A 24,459-nucleotide genomic window follows, 5' to 3' on the forward strand; every position below is an offset into this window, starting at 1 on the left:
GTGCATTTTGTAATAGTTGGAAACAGTGTATGTAAAGTTTGTTGTTTATTACAATTGAGTTAACAAAATGTTCAGTATAAGACAAGGAGTTATTAGTTCTTATTATTGTCACTTCCATCTGTTTAAAAAATTGAGCAGAGATGCAAATCCAGTTTTGGCAACTCCGTCAGTTTCTCGTCAACACCGTCAGATCATTGTCAACACTGTCAGATATTTATTTTTGTTAATCTTGGGGAAAATACAAATTCCTTCTTCAGTTTATGTTGTTTAAGTAATAAAGGAGCATTAGATCTTCATCCTCTTGTGTCTTATTTACTTAATGATATTTTTTTTATCATATCAAAATTAAAAAGAAAGTTTGAAAATGCTAATATTTCTAACTCTGGGTTTTCAGAATAGTGTGAAATTACACCTGAGGTTTATATATTATATTTTATTGCATACCAGAGTAACTAAACACTATTACAACATACTTCAGAACTTCAGATTCTTGTTGGACTGGAATAATTAGAATTATATACTTTTTTGTGTGTCTGACGGAGTTAACACAAATCAAGTTTCAAAGGGAAACATGTGAATTTGTTGAAAATGTTTTTCTATGTAGAGCCTGCACCTTTACATGGTTAAATAGCTCAGACCTTTCTCTACATGAATATATAACTCTAATTAATATAGTGTGCATTCTCAAAATATAATATTTAAAAAGTGTTTTGTCCCGACTCTCAAGAATCAGTGAACTCATAATCATAATCTATTCAACTATTCCCAAGCGAGCAGTTTAGGACGAGTACATAACGTCTCCTTCTTGAGTAACAAAATCATTGTATTTGTACAGTATAAAGATTACTCTCTTTCCCCACGCCAGACAAATTGCGCTATTTAGACAGTGCTATGCCTACTGTAGGTATGAAAATACATTTTACACTTGGTATTTTGGTATAATAAACAAAAAATAAAAACAAAGGCGCCCCGGAAGTGCTTCGGTCGTGCCACGTCAGTGTAGCTGTCATTAGCTGCCTTCAGAATCCAGCCTGTATCCGCACAGTTACAATTAGAGCCTTTACTATTTTATATTATACTTTGCATTTCCAAGCCTTCAGCATGTATTACATCGGACTGTGCTGCTTATTGTTACACGCGGCTTTTGTTTTCGGCACGGAGTTGACATTTGAGTTACCCGACAACGAAAAGCAATGTTTCTACGAGGAGCTGGATAATGGTGTAAAGTTTGACATAGACTTCCAAGTAAGTTATTTATTTATTGGGCTATTCTGCAACTATGTCGCTTATGTAAGGTGTCACCATGGAATTCTAGATATCCCCCTCCCTCTACAGTTTACACTGTTACTTAAAAGGTTTATTGCGAAGGCCTATTTATTTTAGTGCATGTATTGCAAAAAGTGCATCTATTTTTATCATGCAACATGTTTCAAGGCACTGCGGTCAAGTGAGCCGTCTTTTGCTTTTGCGTGGTCAAGTGAGCCGCTCTTGTTTTTCGAGTGCGCGATTAGTTCCAGGTTTACGGTAATGCATTAAAACAAGCCTGGGACGCTGTTGTAATGAACCGACGTGACTTTTGAACACAGTCTCACAAGTAGATCTTACAGAAATACTTAATATGACATTGAATGCGCATCGAATCAATAGGACGTTTAGTCTAATCAATAGGACGTTTCGTATGTGCAGTATTATTGAACATCGAATCAATAGGACGCGCAGTATATTCGATCACTAAACTAAAGCTACAGACAATTCCACAGAGGAACACTTCCGGTGAGGATTTCAAAGTAAAGGATGGCATGTGGTTCATTTCTATTATTTCATAAGTAGTTTATTACACTGCCATGTTTGTACTTAATACTTCTCAAGACTACTTGCACAAATAATATTAACTACTTTTACTGTGTACTTTGAGTAATTTGAGTTTCAAAGTCCTTTTTATAGAACAATGAGTATTTTCGACTAACTTTGATGTGGGATAAAAAAAGATTTCCCCATAAGCACTTTATGAAACTGCCATGGTTGTACTTAGTACCTCTTAGACTACTTGTACAAATTATATGAAATATTTTTACTGTGTACTTTTTGAGTAATTTGAGTTTCAAAGTCCTCAGAATCAGCATTTTCGACTAACTTTGATGTGGTATAAAAAAAGATTTTCCCATAAGCACTTTATGAAACTTCCATGGTTGTACTTAGTACCTCTTAGACTACTTGTACAAATTATATGAAATATTTTTACTGTGTACTTTTTGAGTAATTTGAGTTTCAAAGTCCCCAGAATCAGCATTTTCGACTAACTTTGATGTGGGATAAAAAAAGATTTTCCCATAAGCACCTTATGAAACTGCCATGGTTGTACTTAGTACCTCTTAGACTACGTGTACAAATTATATGAAATATTTTTACTGTGTACTTTTTGAGTAATTTCAGTTTTAAAGTCCCCAGAATCAGCATTTTCGACTAACTTTGATGTGGGATAAAAAAAGATTTTCCCATAAGCACTTTATGAAACTGCCATGGTTGTACTTAGTACCTCTTAGACTACTTGTACAAATTATATGAAATATTTTTACTGTGTACTTTTTGAGTAATTTCAGTTTTAAAGTCCTCAGAATCAGCATTTTCGACTAACTTTGATGTTGGATAAAAACAATTCTTCCCATAAGCACTTTATGAAACTGCCATGGTTGTACTTAGTACCTCTTAGACTACGTGTACAAATTATATGAAATATTTTTACTGTGTACTTTTTGAGTAATTTCAGTTTCAAAGTCCCCAGAATCAGCATTTTCGACTAACTTTGATGTGGGATAAAAAAAGATTTTCCCATAAGCACCTTATGAAACTGCCATGGTTGTACTTAGTACCTCTTAGACTACCTGTACAAATTATATGAAATATTTTTACTGTGTACTTTTTGAGTAATTTGAGTTTCAAAGTCCTCAGAATCAGCATTTTCGACTAACTTTGATGTGGGATAAAAAAAGATTTTCCCATAAGCACCTTATGAAACTGCCGTGGTTGTACTTAGTACCTCTTAGACTACGTGTACAAATTATATGAAATATTTTTACTGTGTACTTTTTGAGTAATTTGAGTTTCAAAGTCCCCAGAATCAGCATTTTCGACTAACTTTGATGTGGGATAAAAAAAGATTTTCCCATAAGCACCTTATGAAACTGCCATGGTTGTACTTAGTACCTCTTAGACTACGTGTACAAATTATATGAAATATTTTTACTGTGTACTTTTTGAGTAATTTCAGTTTTAAAGTCCCCAGAATCAGCATTTTCGACTAACTTTGATGTGGGATAAAAAAAGATTTTCCCATAAGCACTTTATGAAACTGCCATGGTTGTACTTAGTACCTCTTAGACTACTTGTACAAATTATATGAAATATTTTTACTGTGTACTTTTTGAGTAATTTCAGTTTTAAAGTCCTCAGAATCAGCATTTTCGACTAACTTTGATGTTGGATAAAAACAATTCTTCCCATAAGCACTTTATGAAACTGCCATGGTTGTACTTAGTACCTCTTAGACTACCTGTACAAATTATATGAAATATTTTTACTGTGTACTTTTTGAGTAATTTCAGTTTCAAAGTCCCCAGAATCAGCATTTTCGACTAACTTTGATGTGGGATAAAAAAAGATTTTCCCATAAGCACCTTATGAAACTGCCATGGTTGTACTTAGTACCTCTTAGACTACGTGTACAAATTATATGAAATATTTTTACTGTGTACTTTTTGAGTAATTTGAGTTTCAAAGTCCCCAGAATCAGCATTTTCGACTAACTTTGATGTGGGATAAAAAAAGATTTTCCCATAAGCACCTTATGAAACTGCCATGGTTGTACTTAGTACCTCTTAGACTACGTGTACAAATTATATGAAATATTTTTACTGTGTACTTTTTGAGTAATTTCAGTTTTAAAGTCCCCAGAATCAGCATTTTCGACTAACTTTGATGTGGGATAAAAAAAGATTTTCCCATAAGCACTTTATGAAACTGCCATGGTTGTACTTAGTACCTCTTAGACTACTTGTACAAATTATATGAAATATTTTTACTGTGTACTTTTTGAGTAATTTCAGTTTTAAAGTCCTCAGAATCAGCATTTTCGACTAACTTTGATGTTGGATAAAAACAATTCTTCCCATAAGCACTTTATGAAACTGCCATGGTTGTACTTAGTACCTCTTAGACTACTTGTACAAATTATATGAAATATTTTTACTGTGTACTTTTTGAGTAATTTCAGTTTTAAAGTCCTCAGAATCAGCATTTTCGACTAACTTTGATGTGGGATAAAAAAAGATTTTCCCATAAGCACTTGATGAAACTGCCATGGTTGTACTTAGTACCTCTTAGACTACCTGTACAAATTATATGAAATATTTTTACTGTGTACTTTTTGAGTAATTTCAGTTTCAAAGTCCCCAGAATCAGCATTTTCGACTAACTTTGATGTGGGATAAAAAAAGATTTTCCCATAAGCACCTTATGAAACTGCCATGGTTGTACTTAGTACCTCTTAGACTACGTGTACAAATTATATGAAATATTTTTACTGTGTACTTTTTGAGTAATTTGAGTTTCAAAGTCCTCAGAATCAGCATTTTCGACTAACTTTGATGTGGGATAAAAAAAGATTTTCCCATAAGCACCTTATGAAACTGCCATGGTTGTACTTAGTACCTCTTAGACTACGTGTACAAATTATATGAAATATTTTTACTGTGTACTTTTTGAGTAATTTCAGTTTCAAAGTCCCCAGAATCAGCATTTTCGACTAACTTTGATGTGGGATAAAAAAAGATTTTCCCATAAGCACCTTATGAAACTGCCATGGTTGTACTTAGTACCTCTTAGACTACTTGTACAAATTATATGAAATATTTTTACTGTGTACTTTTTGAGTAATTTCAGTTTTAAAGTCCTCAGAATCAGCATTTTCGACTAACTTTGATGTGGGATAAAAAAAGATTTTCCCATAAGCACTTTATGAAACTTCCATGGTTGTACTTAGTACCTCTTAGACTACTTGTACAAATTATATGAAATATTTTTACTGTGTACTTTTTGAGTAATTTGAGTTTCAAAGTCCCCAGAATCAGCATTTTCGACTAACTTTGATGTGGGATAAAAAAAGATTTTCCCATAAGCACCTTATGAAACTGCCATGGTTGTACTTAGTACCTCTTAGACTACCTGTACAAATTATATGAAATATTTTTACTGTGTACTTTTTGAGTAATTTGAGTTTCAAAGTCCCCAGAATCAGCATTTTCGACTAACTTTGATGTGGGATAAAAAAAGATTTTCCCATAAGCACCTTATGAAACTGCCATGGTTGTACTTAGTACCTCTTAGACTACTTGTACAAATTATATGAAATATTTTTACTGTGTACTTTTTGAGTAATTTCAGTTTTAAAGTCCTCAGAATCAGCATTTTCGACTAACTTTGATGTTGGATAAAAACAATTCTTCCCATAAGCACTTTATGAAACTGCCATGGTTGTACTTAGTACCTCTTAGACTACTTGTACAAATTATATGAAATATTTTTACTGTGTACTTTTTGAGTAATTTCAGTTTTAAAGTCCTCAGAATCAGCATTTTCGACTAACTTTGATGTGGGATAAAAAAAGATTTTCCCATAAGCACTTGATGAAACTGCCATGGTTGTACTTAGTACCTCTTAGACTACCTGTACAAATTATATGAAATATTTTTACTGTGTACTTTTTGAGTAATTTCAGTTTCAAAGTCCCCAGAATCAGCATTTTCGACTAACTTTGATGTGGGATAAAAAAAGATTTTCCCATAAGCACCTTATGAAACTGCCATGGTTGTACTTAGTACCTCTTAGACTACGTGTACAAATTATATGAAATATTTTTACTGTGTACTTTTTGAGTAATTTGAGTTTCAAAGTCCTCAGAATCAGCATTTTCGACTAACTTTGATGTGGGATAAAAAAAGATTTTCCCATAAGCACTTTATGAAACTTCCATGGTTGTACTTAGTACCTCTTAGACTACTTGTACAAATTATATGAAATATTTTTACTGTGTACTTTTTGAGTAATTTCAGTTTCAAAGTCCCCAGAATCAGCATTTTCGACTAACTTTGATGTGGGATAAAAAAAGATTTTCCCATAAGCACCTTATGAAACTGCCATGGTTGTACTTAGTACCTCTTAGACTACTTGTACAAATTATATGAAATATTTTTACTGTGTACTTTTTGAGTAATTTCAGTTTTAAAGTCCTCAGAATCAGCATTTTCGACTAACTTTGATGTTGGATAAAAACAATTCTTCCCATAAGCACTTTATGAAACTGCCATGGTTGTACTTAGTACCTCTTAGACTACTTGTACAAATTATATGAAATATTTTTACTGTGTACTTTTTGAGTAATTTCAGTTTTAAAGTCCTCAGAATCAGCATTTTCGACTAACTTTGATGTGGGATAAAAAAAGATTTTCCCATAAGCACTTGATGAAACTGCCATGGTTGTACTTAGTACCTCTTAGACTACCTGTACAAATTATATGAAATATTTTTACTGTGTACTTTTTGAGTAATTTCAGTTTCAAAGTCCCCAGAATCAGCATTTTCGACTAACTTTGATGTGGGATAAAAAAAGATTTTCCCATAAGCACCTTATGAAACTGCCATGGTTGTACTTAGTACCTCTTAGACTACGTGTACAAATTATATGAAATATTTTTACTGTGTACTTTTTGAGTAATTTGAGTTTCAAAGTCCTCAGAATCAGCATTTTCGACTAACTTTGATGTGGTATAAAAAAAGATTTTCCCATAAGCACTTTATGAAACTTCCATGGTTGTACTTAGTACCTCTTAGACTACTTGTACAAATTATATGAAATATTTTTACTGTGTACTTTTTGAGTAATTTGAGTTTCAAAGTCCTCAGAATCAGCATTTTCGACTAACTTTGATGTGGTATAAAAAAAGATTTTCCCATAAGCACTTTATGAAACTTCCATGGTTGTACTTAGTACCTCTTAGACTACTTGTACAAATTATATGAAATATTTTTACTGTGTACTTTTTGAGTAATTTGAGTTTCAAAGTCCCCAGAATCAGCATTTTCGACTAACTTTGATGTGGGATAAAAAAAGATTTTCCCATAAGCACCTTATGAAACTGCCATGGTTGTACTTAGTACCTCTTAGACTACGTGTACAAATTATATGAAATATTTTTACTGTGTACTTTTTGAGTAATTTGAGTTTCAAAGTCCCCAGAATCAGCATTTTCGACTAACTTTGATGTGGGATAAAAAAAGATTTTCCCATAAGCACCTTATGAAACTGCCATGGTTGTACTTAGTACCTCTTAGACTACTTGTACAAATTATATGAAATATTTTTACTGTGTACTTTTTGAGTAATTTCAGTTTTAAAGTCCTCAGAATCAGCATTTTCGACTAACTTTGATGCGGGATAAAAAAAGATTTTCCCATAAGCACTTGATGAAACTGCCATGGTTGTACTTAGTACCTCTTAGACTACCTGTACAAATTATATGAAATATTTTTACTGTGTACTTTTTGAGTAATTTCAGTTTCAAAGTCCTCAGAATCAGCATTTTCGACTAACTTTGATGTGGTATAAAAAAAGATTTTCCCATAAGCACTTTATGAAACTTCCATGGTTGTACTTAGTACCTCTTAGACTACTTGTACAAATTATATGAAATATTTTTACTGTGTACTTTTTGAGTAATTTGAGTTTCAAAGTCCCCAGAATCAGCATTTTCGACTAACTTTGATGTGGGATAAAAAAAGATTTTCCCATAAGCACCTTATGAAACTGCCATGGTTGTACTTAGTACCTCTTAGACTACCTGTACAAATTATATGAAATATTTTTACTGTGTACTTTTTGAGTAATTTCAGTTTCAAAGTCCCCAGAATCAGCATTTTCGACTAACTTTGATGTGGGATAAAAAAAGATTTTCCCATAAGCACCTTATGAAACTGCCATGGTTGTACTTAGTACTTGGGTTTAGATTTTTCCTTTTTCCTTTTAATTAACATTTCTATTTCGAGGTCGATTCCATGCCGTATGAGTAAAATTTTAACATTTGGTTATTACTCTGGATATAAAATTAACATAGACAAAACAGAGGCACTGGCTATTGGGGGGAACATTTCTCAACAGGCCATATCCCTCTTCCCTTTTAAATGGCCAAGTACTGGTATTAAATATTTAGGCATACCATAACACCCACATTTGACCAATTTGTATAAAGCCAAGTACACGAGGCTTATCAATAAGATCAGAGAGGACGTGGATAGATGGACTGTTCTGCCTCTTTCCTTGATAGGGAGGGTGGAAATAATCAGAATGAACATACTCCCTAGACTACTGTATCCGTTTCTAATGCTGGCCATCCCAATTGGTAACCACACTTTTACTAAATTTACTAAATCAATTACTCTCACGTTTAATATGGCAGGGGAAATTACCTAGTGCGTTTTAAAACATTACAGCTGGCCAAGCATGGTCGAGATTTACGATACAAATATGGAGAGCGGTCCAGAAAGAGTTCAGTTTGCCTTTAACATCGGGCCTGACCTCAATTGGTTTCATTGGGGACTTTACACCATCAACTCTGGATGCAGGATTCAGTGGATGGAGGACAAAGGGTCTGAAATTTGTTTACCAATTTATTCACTCCGGCCAGCTTAAATCCTTCCAACAACTCAGAGTGGAGTTTAGCCTTCCTAGTACTGACTTTTTCAGATGTCTCCAATTAAGGCATTTTTTTGAAAACCAGGAAGATTGGGACAAAAAATTCGACACCCTTCTCCAATAGAACGCTTTATAGCTAATATACAAATTGATGCTTCAAAACAAAAAATTCATTCTAAATTATATCAAAACCTAATATCAATGAACCCCAACGACTCGCTATACATTAAGTTGAAGTGGGAGGCTGAGCTCCAACAGGAGATCTCACAAGAAGAGGAGTGGTTCGATGTTTGTACTGAATTACATAAGGTGACTAATTCTAACTCCTGGAGAGAATATATATGGAAGGTCATTAGTATGTTTTTCAAGACCCCCTTATTGACTGCTAAAGCAGGTACAACTCCCACAAGCCAATGCTGGAGGGGATGTGGTGAACAAATTAACCATACATTTTCTGGACATGCCCAAAATTATGTCACTTCTGGGTACGGTGACCAGGTGTCCCCCTTTTGGTTGTACTGTTTCCACCATTTGAGACCGCGTCCCACGTATTGAGAGGATGTCCCTCTTTTCGAAGCAAAAATCGAACACAAGACATTCCTGTCAAGTGATAAAGTTTGAATATTTAAAACAGATGGTTAGGTGGTAACAAGCCGGCTGCCAGTGCCAAGATGAATGTGGAGAGATATAATTCTGTATTTAATTTGTATTTATTTTGATTTAACCTTAATCTATTCGGTGAAGACGAGTTATTCTAATACAAACATTTACATTATCTATCTGTCCCACTTTGTCCCACCAAAATCTTACTGTTGTCCTGCTTTTGGACTTTTTGCATTCAGGGATGTAAAAAAAAGTATTCGACATGGACATCCCACAAGATTTCAAAACTGCCATCCTCGGAGTCATAACGGAGGGCATTGAGGGAAGGAAAAGTGTGTATCTTCTTCAAATACTGTTAACTGCTGCCAAGAAAATTATCACACAGTCCCCCAACACATAATAATTAAGAAAAAGGGGGGAAAATCTGTGTTGACAGAGTCACATGGGGAGCAATAACTGGTCATGACGACGAGGTCTCCTTTAGCCTTAACTGGCGTGGTTTATTTAATATGTACATTTGCGCCACTAGACCTGCTCTCCATGAGAGCTAGAGAGAGAGAGAGACAGAGGGGCAGGGAACAATCCCTTATACCTGATACCTGACGTCAGTTACAATAGCTGCGTCTCCTTACGCCTATAGCGCCCTCTTACTGTGGAACAGTTAAAGTGCAGTTACATGCAAACATTAATACTGTACTTACACTTAACAATCTGTTTGCCTGTTTTTGTCATACATAAACACAATCACTGAATGACAGTGTTTCAGTTGATAAGCTTTCATTTTTTGTTTTTAATATTTTCTCCTTTAGCCTTAACTGGCGTGGTTTATTTAATATGTACATTTGCGCCACTAGACCTGCTCTCCATGAGAGCTAGAGAGAGAGAGAGACAGAGGGGCAGGGAACAATCCCTTATACCTGATACCTGACGTCAGTTACAATAGCTGCGTCTCCTTACGCCTATAGCGCCCTCTTACTGTGGAACAGTTAAAGTGCAGTTACATGCAAACATTAATACTGTACTTACACTTAACAATCTGTTTGCCTGTTTTTGTCATACATAGACACAATCACTGAATGACTGTTTCAGTTGATAAGCTTTCATTTTTTGTTTTTAATATTTGCTCATCTCCTATGCTTATCTATGTAGTTTAGTTGGATATTCATATTTTTATTATTGGCATGACTACTTACTTTTAGTAGAATGTATATATATAGTTAAAGGTGTTCATATTCATTTTATTTTCAAATATATGTTATAAGTATCTACGTTTATTGATATTATATGTGTAAATAGTAATTTTGTATTTCAAATACATCATGCTAATTTCAAAGATGCTTGTATGTGTGTTTTTATTGCAACATCAAAGCAACCTAGGTAAGTTGAACATCAAAAGCCAAAACAAAAGTTAAAAAACAAACTATAAAAACTCTAATATTGGCACGTGCTACTACAGTTATACTGTTTTAAAGGTAAAAGTTAAAATATCTTCTTGCAATACATCCAAAAATAATTTTCACTGTGTTTCGTGAAATTTTGACAATGCAGTCTAAAAGTATAATGAACCAACCCTGTTCATTTGTGCTAGATAATCAAAAACAGTCATTCCACAACTACATGTTCATGACTTTTTGCTAAAACTATTGTATTGATTCAATCATTTAGAATTGCAATGTCATTGTGAAATAGAAATGTTCATCATATTTTTTTATTCAGCACAAAATCAAGACAGTACAGATATGCAGATATACTTTACAACACGTTTAACATCATGTCTGTACCGAGACTGCTATGCTTGGGGAAGGGGCGTGGGGGAAACATAAAAAGAAAAAGAAAAACAGGTACACCAGAATTTGCAGATAAAAAAATACAGTACTGTTGAGTCCAGAAAAGAGAGTATATACATTTGACGTAAAAAAGACGTACATTGGAGGAGGTTGGGTAGGTGGGGTGGAGTCGTGGGGGGGGGGGGGGGGGGGGGGGGGGGGTTTGGTTAGGCGGGGTGGGTGGGGAACACTACAAGCAAAACTGTACATTGGTAAGTATTACTGGTGAGATAAATCAAACACATTTTTAAAAGAAAATGACAATCAAATGGGAAATAAGATGAAAATAAATATAATGCAGTGCCTTTATAGCCCTATACGCTCTATACAAGCCCACTTTATATCGAACTGTTCACCTTGCAACCTGATCAGATGAGTCATCCACTCCATGTCCTGAATTTCTTTAACTTTGTTTAGCCATTGGTTATGTGTTGGGGGACTGTGTGATAATTTTCTTGGCAGCAGTTAACAGTATTTGAAGAAGATACACACTTTTCCTTCCCTCAATGCCCTCCGTTATGACTCCGAGGATGGCAGTTTTGAAATCTTGTGGGATGTCCATGTCGAATACTTTTTTTTACATCCCTGAATGCAAAAGTCCAAAAGCAGGACAACAGTAAGATTTTGGTGGGACAAAGTGGGACAGATAGATAATGTAAATTTTTGTATTAGAATAACTCGTCTTCACCGAATAGATTAAGGTTAAATCAAAATAAATACAAATTAAATACAGAATTATATCTCTCCACATTCATCTTGGCACTGGCAGCCGGCTTGTTACCACCTAACCATCTGTTTTAAATATTCAAACTTTATCACTTGACAGGAATGTCTTGTGTTCGATTTTTGCTTCGAAAAGAGGGACATCCTCTCAATACGTGGGACGCGGTCTCAAATGGTGGAAACAGTACAACCAAAAGGGGACACCTGGTCACCGTACCCAGAAGTGACATAATTTTGGGCATGTCCAGAAAATGTATGGTTAATTTGTTCACCACATCCCCTCCAGCATTGGCTTGTGGGAGTTGTACCTGCTTTAGCAGTCAATAAGGGGGTCTTGAAAAACATACTAATGACCTTCCATATATATTCTCTCCAGGAGTTAGAATTAGTCACCTTATGTAATTCAGTACAAACATCGAACCACTCCTCTTCTTGTGAGATCTCCTGTTGGAGCTCAGCCTCCCACTTCAACTTAATGTATAGCGAGTCGTTGGGGTTCATTGATATTAGGTTTTGATATAATTTAGAATGAATTTTTTGTTTTGAAGCATCAATTTGTATATTAGCTATAAAGCGTTCTATTGGAGAAGGGTGTCGAATTTTTTGTCCCAATCTTCCTGGTTTTCAAAAAAATGCCTTAATTGGAGACATCTGAAAAAGTCAGTACTAGGAAGGCTAAACTCCACTCTGAGTTGTTGGAAGGATTTAAGCTGGCCGGAGTGAATAAATTGGTAAACAAATTTCAGACCCTTTGTCCTCCATCCACTGAATCCTGCATCCAGAGTTGATGGTGTAAAGTCCCCAATGAAACCAATTGAGGTCAGGCCCGATGTTAAAGGCAAACTGAACTCTTTCTGGACCGCTCTCCATATTTGTATCGTAAATCTCGACCATGCTTGGCCAGCTGTAATGTTTTAAAACGCACTAGGTAATTTCCCCTGCCATATTAAACGTGAGAGTAATTGATTTAGTAAATTTAGTAAAAGTGTGGTTACCAATTGGGATGGCCAGCATTAGAAACGGATACAGTAGTCTAGGGAGTATGTTCATTCTGATTATTTCCACCCTCCCTATCAAGGAAAGAGGCAGAACAGTCCATCTATCCACGTCCTCTCTGATCTTATTGATAAGCCTCGTGTACTTGGCTTTATACAAATTGGTCAAATGTGGGTGTTATGGTATGCCTAAATATTTAATACCAGTACTTGGCCATTTAAAAGGGAAGAGGGATATGGCCTGTTGAGAAATGTTCCCCCCAATAGCCAGTGCCTCTGTTTTGTCTATGTTAATTTTATATCCAGAGTAATAACCAAATGTTAAAATTTTACTCATACGGCATGGAATCGACCTCGAAATAGAAATGTTAATTAAAAGGAAAAAGGAAAAATCTAAACCCAAGTACTAAGTACAACCATGGCAGTTTCATAAGGTGCTTATGGGAAAATCTTTTTTTATCCCACATCAAAGTTAGTCGAAAATGCTGATTCTGGGGACTTTGAAACTGAAATTACTCAAAAAGTACACAGTAAAAATATTTCATATAATTTGTACAGGTAGTCTAAGAGGTACTAAGTACAACCATGGCAGTTTCATAAGGTGCTTATGGGAAAATATTTTTTTATCCCACATCAAAGTTAGTCGAAAATGCTGATTCTGGGGACTTTGAAACTCAAATTACTCAAAAAGTACACAGTAAAAATATTTCATATAATTTGTACAAGTAGTCTAAGAGGTACTAAGTACAACCATGGAAGTTTCATAAAGTGCTTATGGGAAAATCTTTTTTTATCCCACATCAAAGTTAGTCGAAAATGCTGATTCTGAGGACTTTAAAACTGAAATTACTCAAAAAGTACACAGTAAAAATATTTCATATAATTTGTACAAGTAGTCTAAGAGGTACTAAGTACAACCATGGCAGTTTCATAAGGTGCTTATGGGAAAATCTTTTTTTATCCCACATCAAAGTTAGTCGAAAATGCTGATTCTGGGGACTTTGAAACTGAAATTACTCAAAAAGTACACAGTAAAAATATTTCATATAATTTGTACAGGTAGTCTAAGAGGTACTAAGTACAACCATGGCAGTTTCATAAGGTGCTTATGGGAAAATCTTTTTTTATCCCACATCAAAGTTAGTCGAAAATGCTGATTCTGGGGACTTTGAAACTCAAATTACTCAAAAAGTACACAGTAAAAATATTTCATATAATTTGTACACGTAGTCTAAGAGGTACTAAGTACAACCATGGCAGTTTCATAAGGTGCTTATGGGAAAATCTTTTTTTATCCCACATCAAAGTTAGTCGAAAATGCTGATTCTGGGGACTTTGAAACTGAAATTACTCAAAAAGTACACAGTAAAAATATTTCATATAATTTGTACAGGTAGTCTAAGAGGTACTAAGTACAACCATGGCAGTTTCATCAAGTGCTTATGGGAAAATCTTTTTTTATCCCACATCAAAGTTAGTCGAAAATGCTGATTCTGAGGACTTTAAAACTGAAATTACTCAAAAAGTACACAGTAAAAATATTTCATATAATTTGTACAAGTAGTCTAAGAGGTACTAAGTACAACCATGGCAGTTTCATAAAGTGCTTATGGGAAGAATTGTTTTTATCCAACATCAAAGTTAGTCGAAAATGCTGATTCTGAGGACTTTAAAACTGAAATTACTCAAAAAGTACACAGTAAAAATATTTCATATAATTTGTACAAGTAGTCTAAGAGGTACTAAGTACAACCATGGCAGTTTCATAAGGTGCTTATGGGAAAATCTTTTTTTATCCCACATCAAAGTTAGTCGAAAATGCTGATTCTGGGGACTTTGAAACTCAAATTACTCAAAAAGTACACAGTAAAAATATTTCATATAATTTGTACAAGTAGTCTAAGAGGTACTAAGTACAACCATGGAAGTTTCATAAAGTGCTTATGGGAAAATCTTTTTTTATACCACATCAAAGTTAGTCGAAAATGCTGATTCTGGGGACTTTGAAACTCAAATTACTCAAAAAGTACACAGTAAAAATATTTCATATAATTTGTACACGTAGTCTAAGAGGTACTAAGTACAACCATGGCAGTTTCATAAGGTGCTTATGGGAAAATCTTTTTTTATCCCACATCAAAGTTAGTCGAAAATGCTGATTCTGGGGACTTTGAAACTGAAATTACTCAAAAAGTACACAGTAAAAATATTTCATATAATTTGTACAGGTAGTCTAAGAGGTACTAAGTACAACCATGGCAGTTTCATAAGGTGCTTATGGGAAAATCTTTTTTTATCCCACATCAAAGTTAGTCGAAAATGCTGATTCTGGGGACTTTGAAACTCAAATTACTCAAAAAGTACACAGTAAAAATATTTCATATAATTTGTACAAGTAGTCTAAGAGGTACTAAGTACAACCATGGAAGTTTCATAAAGTGCTTATGGGAAAATCTTTTTTTATCCCACATCAAAGTTAGTCGAAAATGCTGATTCTGAGGACTTTAAAACTGAAATTACTCAAAAAGTACACAGTAAAAATATTTCATATAATTTGTACAAGTAGTCTAAGAGGTACTAAGTACAACCATGGCAGTTTCATAAGGTGCTTATGGGGAAATCTTTTTTTATCCCACATCAAAGTTAGTCGAAAATGCTGATTCTGGGGACTTTGAAACTCAAATTACTCAAAAAGTACACAGTAAAAATATTTCATATAATTTGTACACGTAGTCTAAGAGGTACTAAGTACAACCATGGCAGTTTCATAAGGTGCTTATGGGAAAATCTTTTTTTATCCCACATCAAAGTTAGTCGAAAATGCTGATTCTGGGGACTTTGAAACTCAAATTACTCAAAAAGTACACAGTAAAAATATTTCATATAATTTGTACACGTAGTCTAAGAGGTACTAAGTACAACCATGGCAGTTTCATAAGGTGCTTATGGGAAAATCTTTTTTTTATCCCACATCAAAGTTAGTCGAAAATACTCATTGTTCTATAAAAAGGACTTTGAAACTCAAATTACTCAAAAAGTACACAGTAAAAATATTTCATATAATTTGTACAAGTAGTCTAAGAGGTACTAAGTACAACCATGGCAGTTTCATAAAGTGCTTATGGGAAAATCTTTTTTTATCCCACATCAAAGTTAGTCGAAAATGCTGATTCTGAGGACTTTAAAACTGAAATTACTCAAAAAGTACACAGTAAAAATATTTCATATAATTTGTACAAGTAGTCTAAGAGGTACTAAGTACAACCATGGCAGTTTCATAAGGTGCTTATGGGAAAATCTTTTTTTATCCCACATCAAAGTTAGTCGAAAATGCTGATTCTGGGGACTTTGAAACTCAAATTACTCAAAAAGTACACAGTAAAAATATTTCATATAATTTGTACACGTAGTCTAAGAGGTACTAAGTACAACCATGGCAGTTTCATAAGGTGCTTATGGGAAAATCTTTTTTTATCCCACATCAAAGTTAGTCGAAAATGCTGATTCTGGGGACTTTGAAACTGAAATTACTCAAAAAGTACACAGTAAAAATATTTCATATAATTTGTACAGGTAGTCTAAGAGGTACTAAGTACAACCATGGCAGTTTCATCAAGTGCTTATGGGAAAATCTTTTTTTATCCCACATCAAAGTTAGTCGAAAATGCTGATTCTGAGGACTTTAAAACTGAAATTACTCAAAAAGTACACAGTAAAAATATTTCATATAATTTGTACAAGTAGTCTAAGAGGTACTAAGTACAACCATGGCAGTTTCATAAAGTGCTTATGGGAAAATCTTTTTTTATCCCACATCAAAGTTAGTCGAAAATGCTGATTCTGAGGACTTTAAAACTGAAATTACTCAAAAAGTACACAGTAAGAATATTTCATATAATTTGTACAAGTAGTCTAAGGGGTACTAAGTACAACCATGGCAGTTTCATAAAGTGCTTATGGGAAAATCTTTTTTTTATCCCACATCAAAGTTAGTCGAAAATACTCATTGTTCTATAAAAAGGACTTTGAAACTCAAATTACTCAAAGTACACAGTAAAAGTAGTTAATATTATTTGTGCAAGTAGTCTTGAGAAGTATTAAGTACAAACATGGCAGTGTAATAAACTACTTATGAAATAATAGAAATGAACCACATGCCATCCTTTACTTTGAAATCCTCACCGGAAGTGTTCCTCTGTGGAATTGTCTGTAGCTTTTGTTTAGTGGTCGAATATACTGCGCGTCCTATTGATTCGATGTTCAATAATACTGCACATACGAAACGTCCTATTGATTAGACTAAACGTCCTATTGATTCGATGCGCATTCAATGTCATATTAAGTATTTCTGTAAGATCTACTTGCGAGACTGTGTTCAAAAGTCACGTCGGTTCATTACAACAGCCTCCCAGGGTTGTTTGAATGCATTACCGTAAACCTGGAACTAATCGCGCACTCGAAAAACAAGAGCGGCTCACTTGACCACGCAAAAGCAAAAGACGGCTCACTTGACCGCAGTTTCAAGGCTGTGATAATAGACTAGTCTATGACTATGTCATATGATATCTCATAGCTGCATTTCCATTTGATCCATAATCTGCCCAGTGAACAAATTACAGAAAAAACCTTTAGTCATGGTGTTTGAGATACCAGAGCTGGAGAACAAAACACAGACCTAACCCATATTATACGTATGAAATGGATTCCTGTGTAAAACAAATTGTAGGCCTGCTGCGAAAGTGATTACATGTATAGCTCCATTACAGCCACACATCCCACATAATAAAATAAAAAGAGTTGAGAAACATATTAACGTGTTACTCTACTCACAATAACAAACTGAAAACCTTGATATATATAACCTATAAACATCACAAAACTATAAGTGGATGTATCAAAATGAAAATCTATGATGACTACTGTACTATTTTCTAGTAGCGATGCCTGGGATCGTCATGGAAACACTGATGTGTACTTGGTGGAAAGGTGTGGTTGTGCTCAATCTGTCACTTGTGTAAATAATATCATGCATAATCAGTGAGTGATGTCACTAAATGTATAATACATCCTGAATGGAAGAAAATGGAAAATACAAAAGTTGCTGGTGAGCAAAGTCAGTAAACACACGTTTTATTTGGGAAGTAGAAATAACCTGGGATATTATATTAATATACAAAGTAAAAATAGTAGTAGCACTCTGGTAGAATTACAATACCCTGCTGGAATAGCACTCTGGTAGAATTACAATACCCTGCTGGAATAGCACTCTGGTAGAATTACAATACCCTGTAGGCTACTGGTCTGAAGAACTGAATTGACCATGGGCCATCCTTAAAGAAGTCGTCTGAAGAACAGAAGAGGTGGTTCTGGTGGGACAACCGGGTGTGCTTGATCATTAAGCAAAAATAAATAGCCTTGTGTAATATATATATATATCTAGCTAGCCTATACACACAGACTCAAGTCAACCACTGGCAGACAGACACAACCACTGGTCTAGACAGACTCAACCACTGGTCTCTAGACAGACACAACCACTGGTCTCTAGACAGACTCAACCACTGGTCTAGACAGACTCAACCACTGGTCTCTAGACAGACTCAACCACTGGTCTCTAGACAGACTCAACCACTGGTCTCTAGACCGACACAACCACTGGTCTAGACAGACTCAACCACTGGTCTCTAGACAGACTCAACCACTGGTCTCTAGACAGACACAACCACTGGTCTCTAGACAGACTCAACCACTGGTCTCTAGACAGACACAACCACTGGTCTCTAGACAGACACAACCACTGGTCTCTAGACAGACTCAACCACTGGTCTCTAGACAGACTCAACCACTGGTCTAGACAGACACAACCACTGGTCTCTAGACAGACTCAACCACTGTTCTAGACAGACTCAGCCACTGGTCTAGACAGACTCAACCACTGGTCTAGACGGACACAACCACTGGTCTAGACAGACTCAACCACTGGTCTAGACAGACTCAACCACTGGTCTAGACAGACACAACCACTGGCAGACAGACAAAAGTAAATTGTCATTGTTTTTCTGTGAAGTGCTCCTTTAAGAACTGAATTGACCATGGGCCATCCTTAAAGAAGTCGTCTGAAGAACAGAAGAGGTGGTTCTGGTGGGACAACCGGGTGTGCTTGATCATTAAGCAAAAATAAATAGCCTTGTGTTACGTAATATATATATATATCTAGCTAGCCTATACACACAGACTCAAGTCAACCACTGGCAGACAGACACAACCACTGGTCTAGACAGACTCAACCACTGGTCTCTAGACAGACACAACCACTGGTCTCTAGACAGACTCAACCACTGGTCTAGACAGACTCAACCACTGGTCTCTAGACAGACTCAACCGCTGGTCTCTAGACAGACTCAACCACTGGTCTCTAGACCGACACAACCACTGGTCTAGACAGACTCAACCACTGGTCTAGACAGACTCAACCACTGGTCTCTAGACAGACTCAACCACTGGTCTCTAGACAGACACAACCACTGGTCTCTAGACAGACACAACCACTGGTCTCTAGACAGACTCAACCACTGGTCTCTAGACAGACTCAACCACTGGTCTCTAGACAGACACAACCACTGGTCTAGACAGACACAACCACTGGTCTCTAGACAGACTCAACCACTGGTCTCTAGACAGACTCAACCACTGGTCTAGACAGACACAACCACTGGTCTCTAGACAGACTCAACCACTGTTCTAGACAGACTCAGCCACTGGTCTAGACAGACTCAACCACTGGTCTAGACGGACACAACCACTGGTCTAGACAGACTCAACCACTGGTCTAGACAGACTCAACCACTGGTCTAGACAGACACAACCACTGGCAGACAGACAAAAGTAAATTGTCATTGTTTTTCTGTGAAGTGCTCCTTTAAGATATCTGCTGTATTTTCTTTTATGCAAAGCACCTCATACATCAGCAATGTCCCTGACTCACTCACTCAGTCCAGTTAGGAATAGCTGGAATAGCACTCTGGTAGAATTACAATACCCTGCTGGAATAGCACTCTGGTAGAATTACAATACCCTGCTGGAATAGCACTCTGGTAGAATTACAATACCCTGTAGGCTACTGGTCTGAAGAAAATTGACCATGGGCCATCCTTAAAGAAGTCGTCTGAAGAACAGAAGAGGTGGTTCTGGTGGGACAACCGGGTGTGCTTGATCATTAAGCAAAAATAAATAGCCTTATAATATATATATCTAGCCTATACACACAGACTCAAGTCAACCACTGGCAGACAGACACACAACCACTGGTCTAGACAGACTCAACCACTGTTCTCTAGACAGACTCAACCACTGGTCTAGACAGACTCAACCACTGGGCTCTAGACAGACTCAACCACTGGTCTAGACAGACTCAACCACTGGTCTAGACAGACTCAACCACTGTTCTCTAGACAGACTCAACCACTGGTCTAGACAGACTCAACCACTGGTCTCTAGACAGACTCAACCACTGGTCTAGACAGACTCAACCACTGGTCTCTAGACAGACACAACCACTGGTCTCTAGACAGACTCAACCACTGGCAGACAGACAAAAGTAAATTGTCATTGTTTTTTCGGTGAAGTGCTCTTTTGAAGATATTTGCTGTATTTTCTTTTATGCAAAGCAGCACCTCATACATCAGCAATGTTCCTGACTCACTCACTCAGTCCAGTTATCCAGTTGTCCAGTCAATCACTCTGCCCTTTTAGTGGTTGGCGCACCGCACAGGCATGGTCTTTGTGTCCTCCTCGATTAACTTAACAACTCTATCTTTTCTTCTCTCAGGTGATTGCGGGAGGGAACTACGACGTGGACTGTTTTGTCACCGACCCGCTGCACAACGTCCTGTACCAGGAGCGGAAGAAGCAGTACGACAGCTTCTCTCACACCACCACCATGCAGGGAGTGTACCAGGTCTGCTTCGGCAACGAGTTCTCCACCTTTTCACACAAAACCGTCTACTTGGACTTCAGGGCCGGTGACGAGCGACCCCTCCTCCCGGACATGAACCGAGTCACAGCGCTGACACAGGTAAAGTCGGAGACATTCGTACTATATGTCAACGTGGCTGCTGTCCAGGTGCCCCTGAGCAAGGCACTTAAAGGATGAATGCCCGTTGTTTCAACCTAGACTATTGTTTGAGTCATCAGATCGATTTATTCCACTTAAAAGAACAGCTTATCGTCTTCTCCAGAGCGAGACGAGAAGATGGATACCAGTTTCCTCTCTGTGCGTTCAGTAGAAAGCTATCTGGCTGCACATTAGCCTAGCTTAGCACAATGAATGGAAGCGGACATGACCGGTTAGCCTTCGGGTGTTAGTTGGACAATGCCTAGGCTAACCGGTCATGTCCGCTTCTTTCTTGTATATTGGTATATACATGGTATATATTACATTTACAGATAAACTAAAGGATAATTAACACCAGTGCACAGTACAGTATACAGTATACCACATTCTCCATCATATTGGCCCTCTGTCAACATGTTAGTAATGTTTTTCTGTCAACATGTTTGTCTTTTAACATGTGATTGGTTGTTCATCCAGTTTAATTAAAAGGGCACAGAATGAATGTATTGACCTAACATACCCACATAGGCAAAATTAGGTCGATAAGAGATTCATAATGTCAGTTGTTTGTTGGATGTGTGTTTTAATTATTTCCCATACCTCTGTGATGTATCATCTGTCTCTTTTCTATTTCATTGAAAAAATATATAATTTGGTCCGCTTTCCCTGTTACCCTTCGAGAGACCTTTTAGTCCTACTCTCTAACCGCAAGGCTGCCCTAATATATATCACCCAAAACATTCAATTGATTCCTATACGCCTCCCGTCTCTTTCCCTACTCTCAGATCGAGTCGTCGTGCCTCTCCATGCATGAGATCCTGAAGGTGGTGTCGGAGTCCCAGACATGGTACAGGCTGCGGGAGGCGCACGACCGCATTCGGGCGGAGGACCTCCACGACCGCGTGTCCTACTGGTCCGTGGGAGAGACCATCATCCTCTTCGTCGTCAGCGTGGGCCAGGTCGTCATGCTCAGGAGCTTCTTCAGCGACAAGAAGGGCACCGTGGCGACTTAGAGAGACACTGGAGGAAGGCAGGATGTGTCGTTTTAAATACATCACTGAGTGCGTTTACATGGACATTAATAATCCTGGATACACGGTAACAGCCGGTATCCTGGGTCAGTTGTCAGACGGGGTAAGATGTTTATATTCAGTGTGCGAATAAGCTCTCATGCGCAAGTAAATGGAATATTGCAAGTATATTATTATGAAAATGGCACTGTAAGGAGTATGCAGCTATGATAAATGTAATATCTAACCTAGCTGTAACCAAAGCCTCTTCTTTCCACACACTGTACGTTTCAATGCAGAAGGTAGATGAGAGCTATGGAGAAGATTTTTCCGAAAGGTCTCATGATTAAATGTCCTTGATTTGTGTTGGATTATAATTTCTAAAAAAAAAAAAAAAAGATCTTATGCTGATTCTTTGGTGTGGTAAAAAGAAAAACATTTCCAAAGCATTCAAATACTGATTTTGCTGTTGTTGGTTACCATGGCAACGATTGGCAGCTTTGAAGCATTCGGCTCAGCCCTACAGAACTGTATGTTGAAACTGTATATGTTATGGTCTGTTTTTACCATGGAATCAAAACGTACACAAAACCAAACCGTAAACAAGGTAAGGTGTCCCTGTTAACACTTTAATCGCCAAGCACGCCTTAACTCGTCATTCCCCGCCATGCTAATTCTGCCAATGACGCCGTAACACGTCATTGAGATCAATATTTCAAAAATCTGTGATCGCAATCATATTTCTCCCGCGGAGACTTGAGATCTACTGTTGATCCCCTCTCAACTCTCCAACGGTTCAAGAGCGCCATCTGGTGGCCGATCGGCGGATCGCCCAAACCGGAAACGGAAACTGGTGCTCATCCAAATTCGGTCCGATCACTCGCTATAGGTCCCGGGACTCGAGCTCGACACAATGGATAGCGATCCGTTACCAATAACTCTATAAACAACATGATTTGGACGTATATACTATTATACAACCTGGAGATGGATCGCATATTTCAACATCCCATAATAGGAATATTTTTGCTCCACGCTCATCGCCCAACGGCCCGAGGAGACTGGGGTAAGTTTCAGCGTTTATTTTTACCGTGTTCGATACAAACTGCTCTAATGATCATATCACCCACATTACATGAATCATCTAACGTTGGCCACGGAATTATAAACGACCCCCCCCCCCCCCCCCCCCATCCAGTCAACATCAGATGATAAGTAGTAACTTCTAGAAGCACGTCCATTTGAAATTTTTTATCTGGCGCCGATCGCTATCAAACTGTATTTGATCATCAATATAATGCATTTAGGGCTATAAATCACGTTCTGCAGAATGCTGCAGAAAACGATAAAAACATATTTATACTTTAGACCGTATTTTAGTATGAATATGTGAATGAAAAAGTATAACGTTCCTACATCCTGAACGATAGATAATTGACGTTGAATGGGCCATAGTAATGTCAATTTAGCAATACAATTTAAAAAGTTATAGCCCTGCAAAGAAGGGGAACTTCTCCATAGACAAATAGAGCTGGCAGAGGATGGTATAAGGATGTACATAAGCGTGGCAAAGAAAGTGTTAATATGGGAATATCCCAGTGATCATATTGTTGTTTCTCATTGTCAGGAATCAGGATACGATCTTATCCCAGTGATCATATTCTGGTTTCCCATTGTCAGGATATGATCTTATCCCAGTGATCATATTCTGGGTTCTCATTGTATGGATATGATCTTACAATACATTTACACAAAGACCGTATTCTCAACTGTCCTAAATTACATGGGAATATTATTGTGCATGTAAAGGACCTTGTAAAAGAAGACGGTCACATCGCAACACTGTCTAGATAGAATATATATTTTTATTAAAGTACTTGAGTGAATGGGTTTAATACATATAGACCTATATGTCAATAAAAACTGTTTGCATTTAGGATTCTTCTAGATTCTCATCACACAGATTAAGTTGCTGAGTTCCATTCTGCTGCCTTGACAAAGTTGTGTGACTTTTAGAGTAATTCCAGTGAACATTGTTGTGGCACATTATGAGAAGCAACCAAAGAGGTATGGTTGTTGTTAGTTTTATTTGTCTGTCTTATTAGTGTATATTAATTTTGTTGTTACGTTAATTTAAATGTATTCACAAGCCTTGTCCCATCCCCTCTTTCTTTCCTTCCTTCTTTCTTTCTTTCTCGCCATCTCTCAAAAACACATGTGCCTTTTGCATTAGTGGAACGTTTAACTCAGATATTCTTTTTCAAATTCAACTTGAAAAGTTTACTTTTATTTGTTGTTATAGTTCATGACAAATATGACTGGATCGTTTGATTTCCCAGTCTAGAAAGTTTTGTGTTCAAAATAAACTTTGTTTTGGTCAAAATTCTGGTCAAATTTTGGAAATGTAATGAAAGGTCAATAATGACACTGCATAAAAGTATCTGTT

The 24,459-nt window shown here is 36.7% G+C and overlaps 1 protein-coding gene across 1 annotated transcript; it reads left to right on the forward strand.

Moving 5' to 3' along the window:
• Nucleotides 1–1,017: 1,017 nt before the first annotated feature.
• Nucleotides 1,018–22,377, forward strand: tmed3 (transmembrane p24 trafficking protein 3). The gene is made up of 3 exons (XM_084307991.1): nt 1,018–1,245; nt 20,719–20,964; nt 21,789–22,377. The coding sequence occupies exons 1-3, from the start codon at nt 1,102–1,104 to the stop codon at nt 22,014–22,016; spliced, it is 618 nt and encodes a 205-aa protein (XP_084164117.1). The 5' UTR covers nt 1,018–1,101; the 3' UTR covers nt 22,017–22,377.
• Nucleotides 22,378–24,459: the final 2,082 nt, after the last annotated feature.

Source organism: Notolepis coatsorum, assembly GCF_963971535.1.
Source record: "Notolepis coatsorum genome assembly, chromosome: 2".
NCBI classification, from domain to species: domain Eukaryota; kingdom Metazoa; phylum Chordata; class Actinopteri; order Aulopiformes; family Paralepididae; genus Notolepis; species Notolepis coatsorum.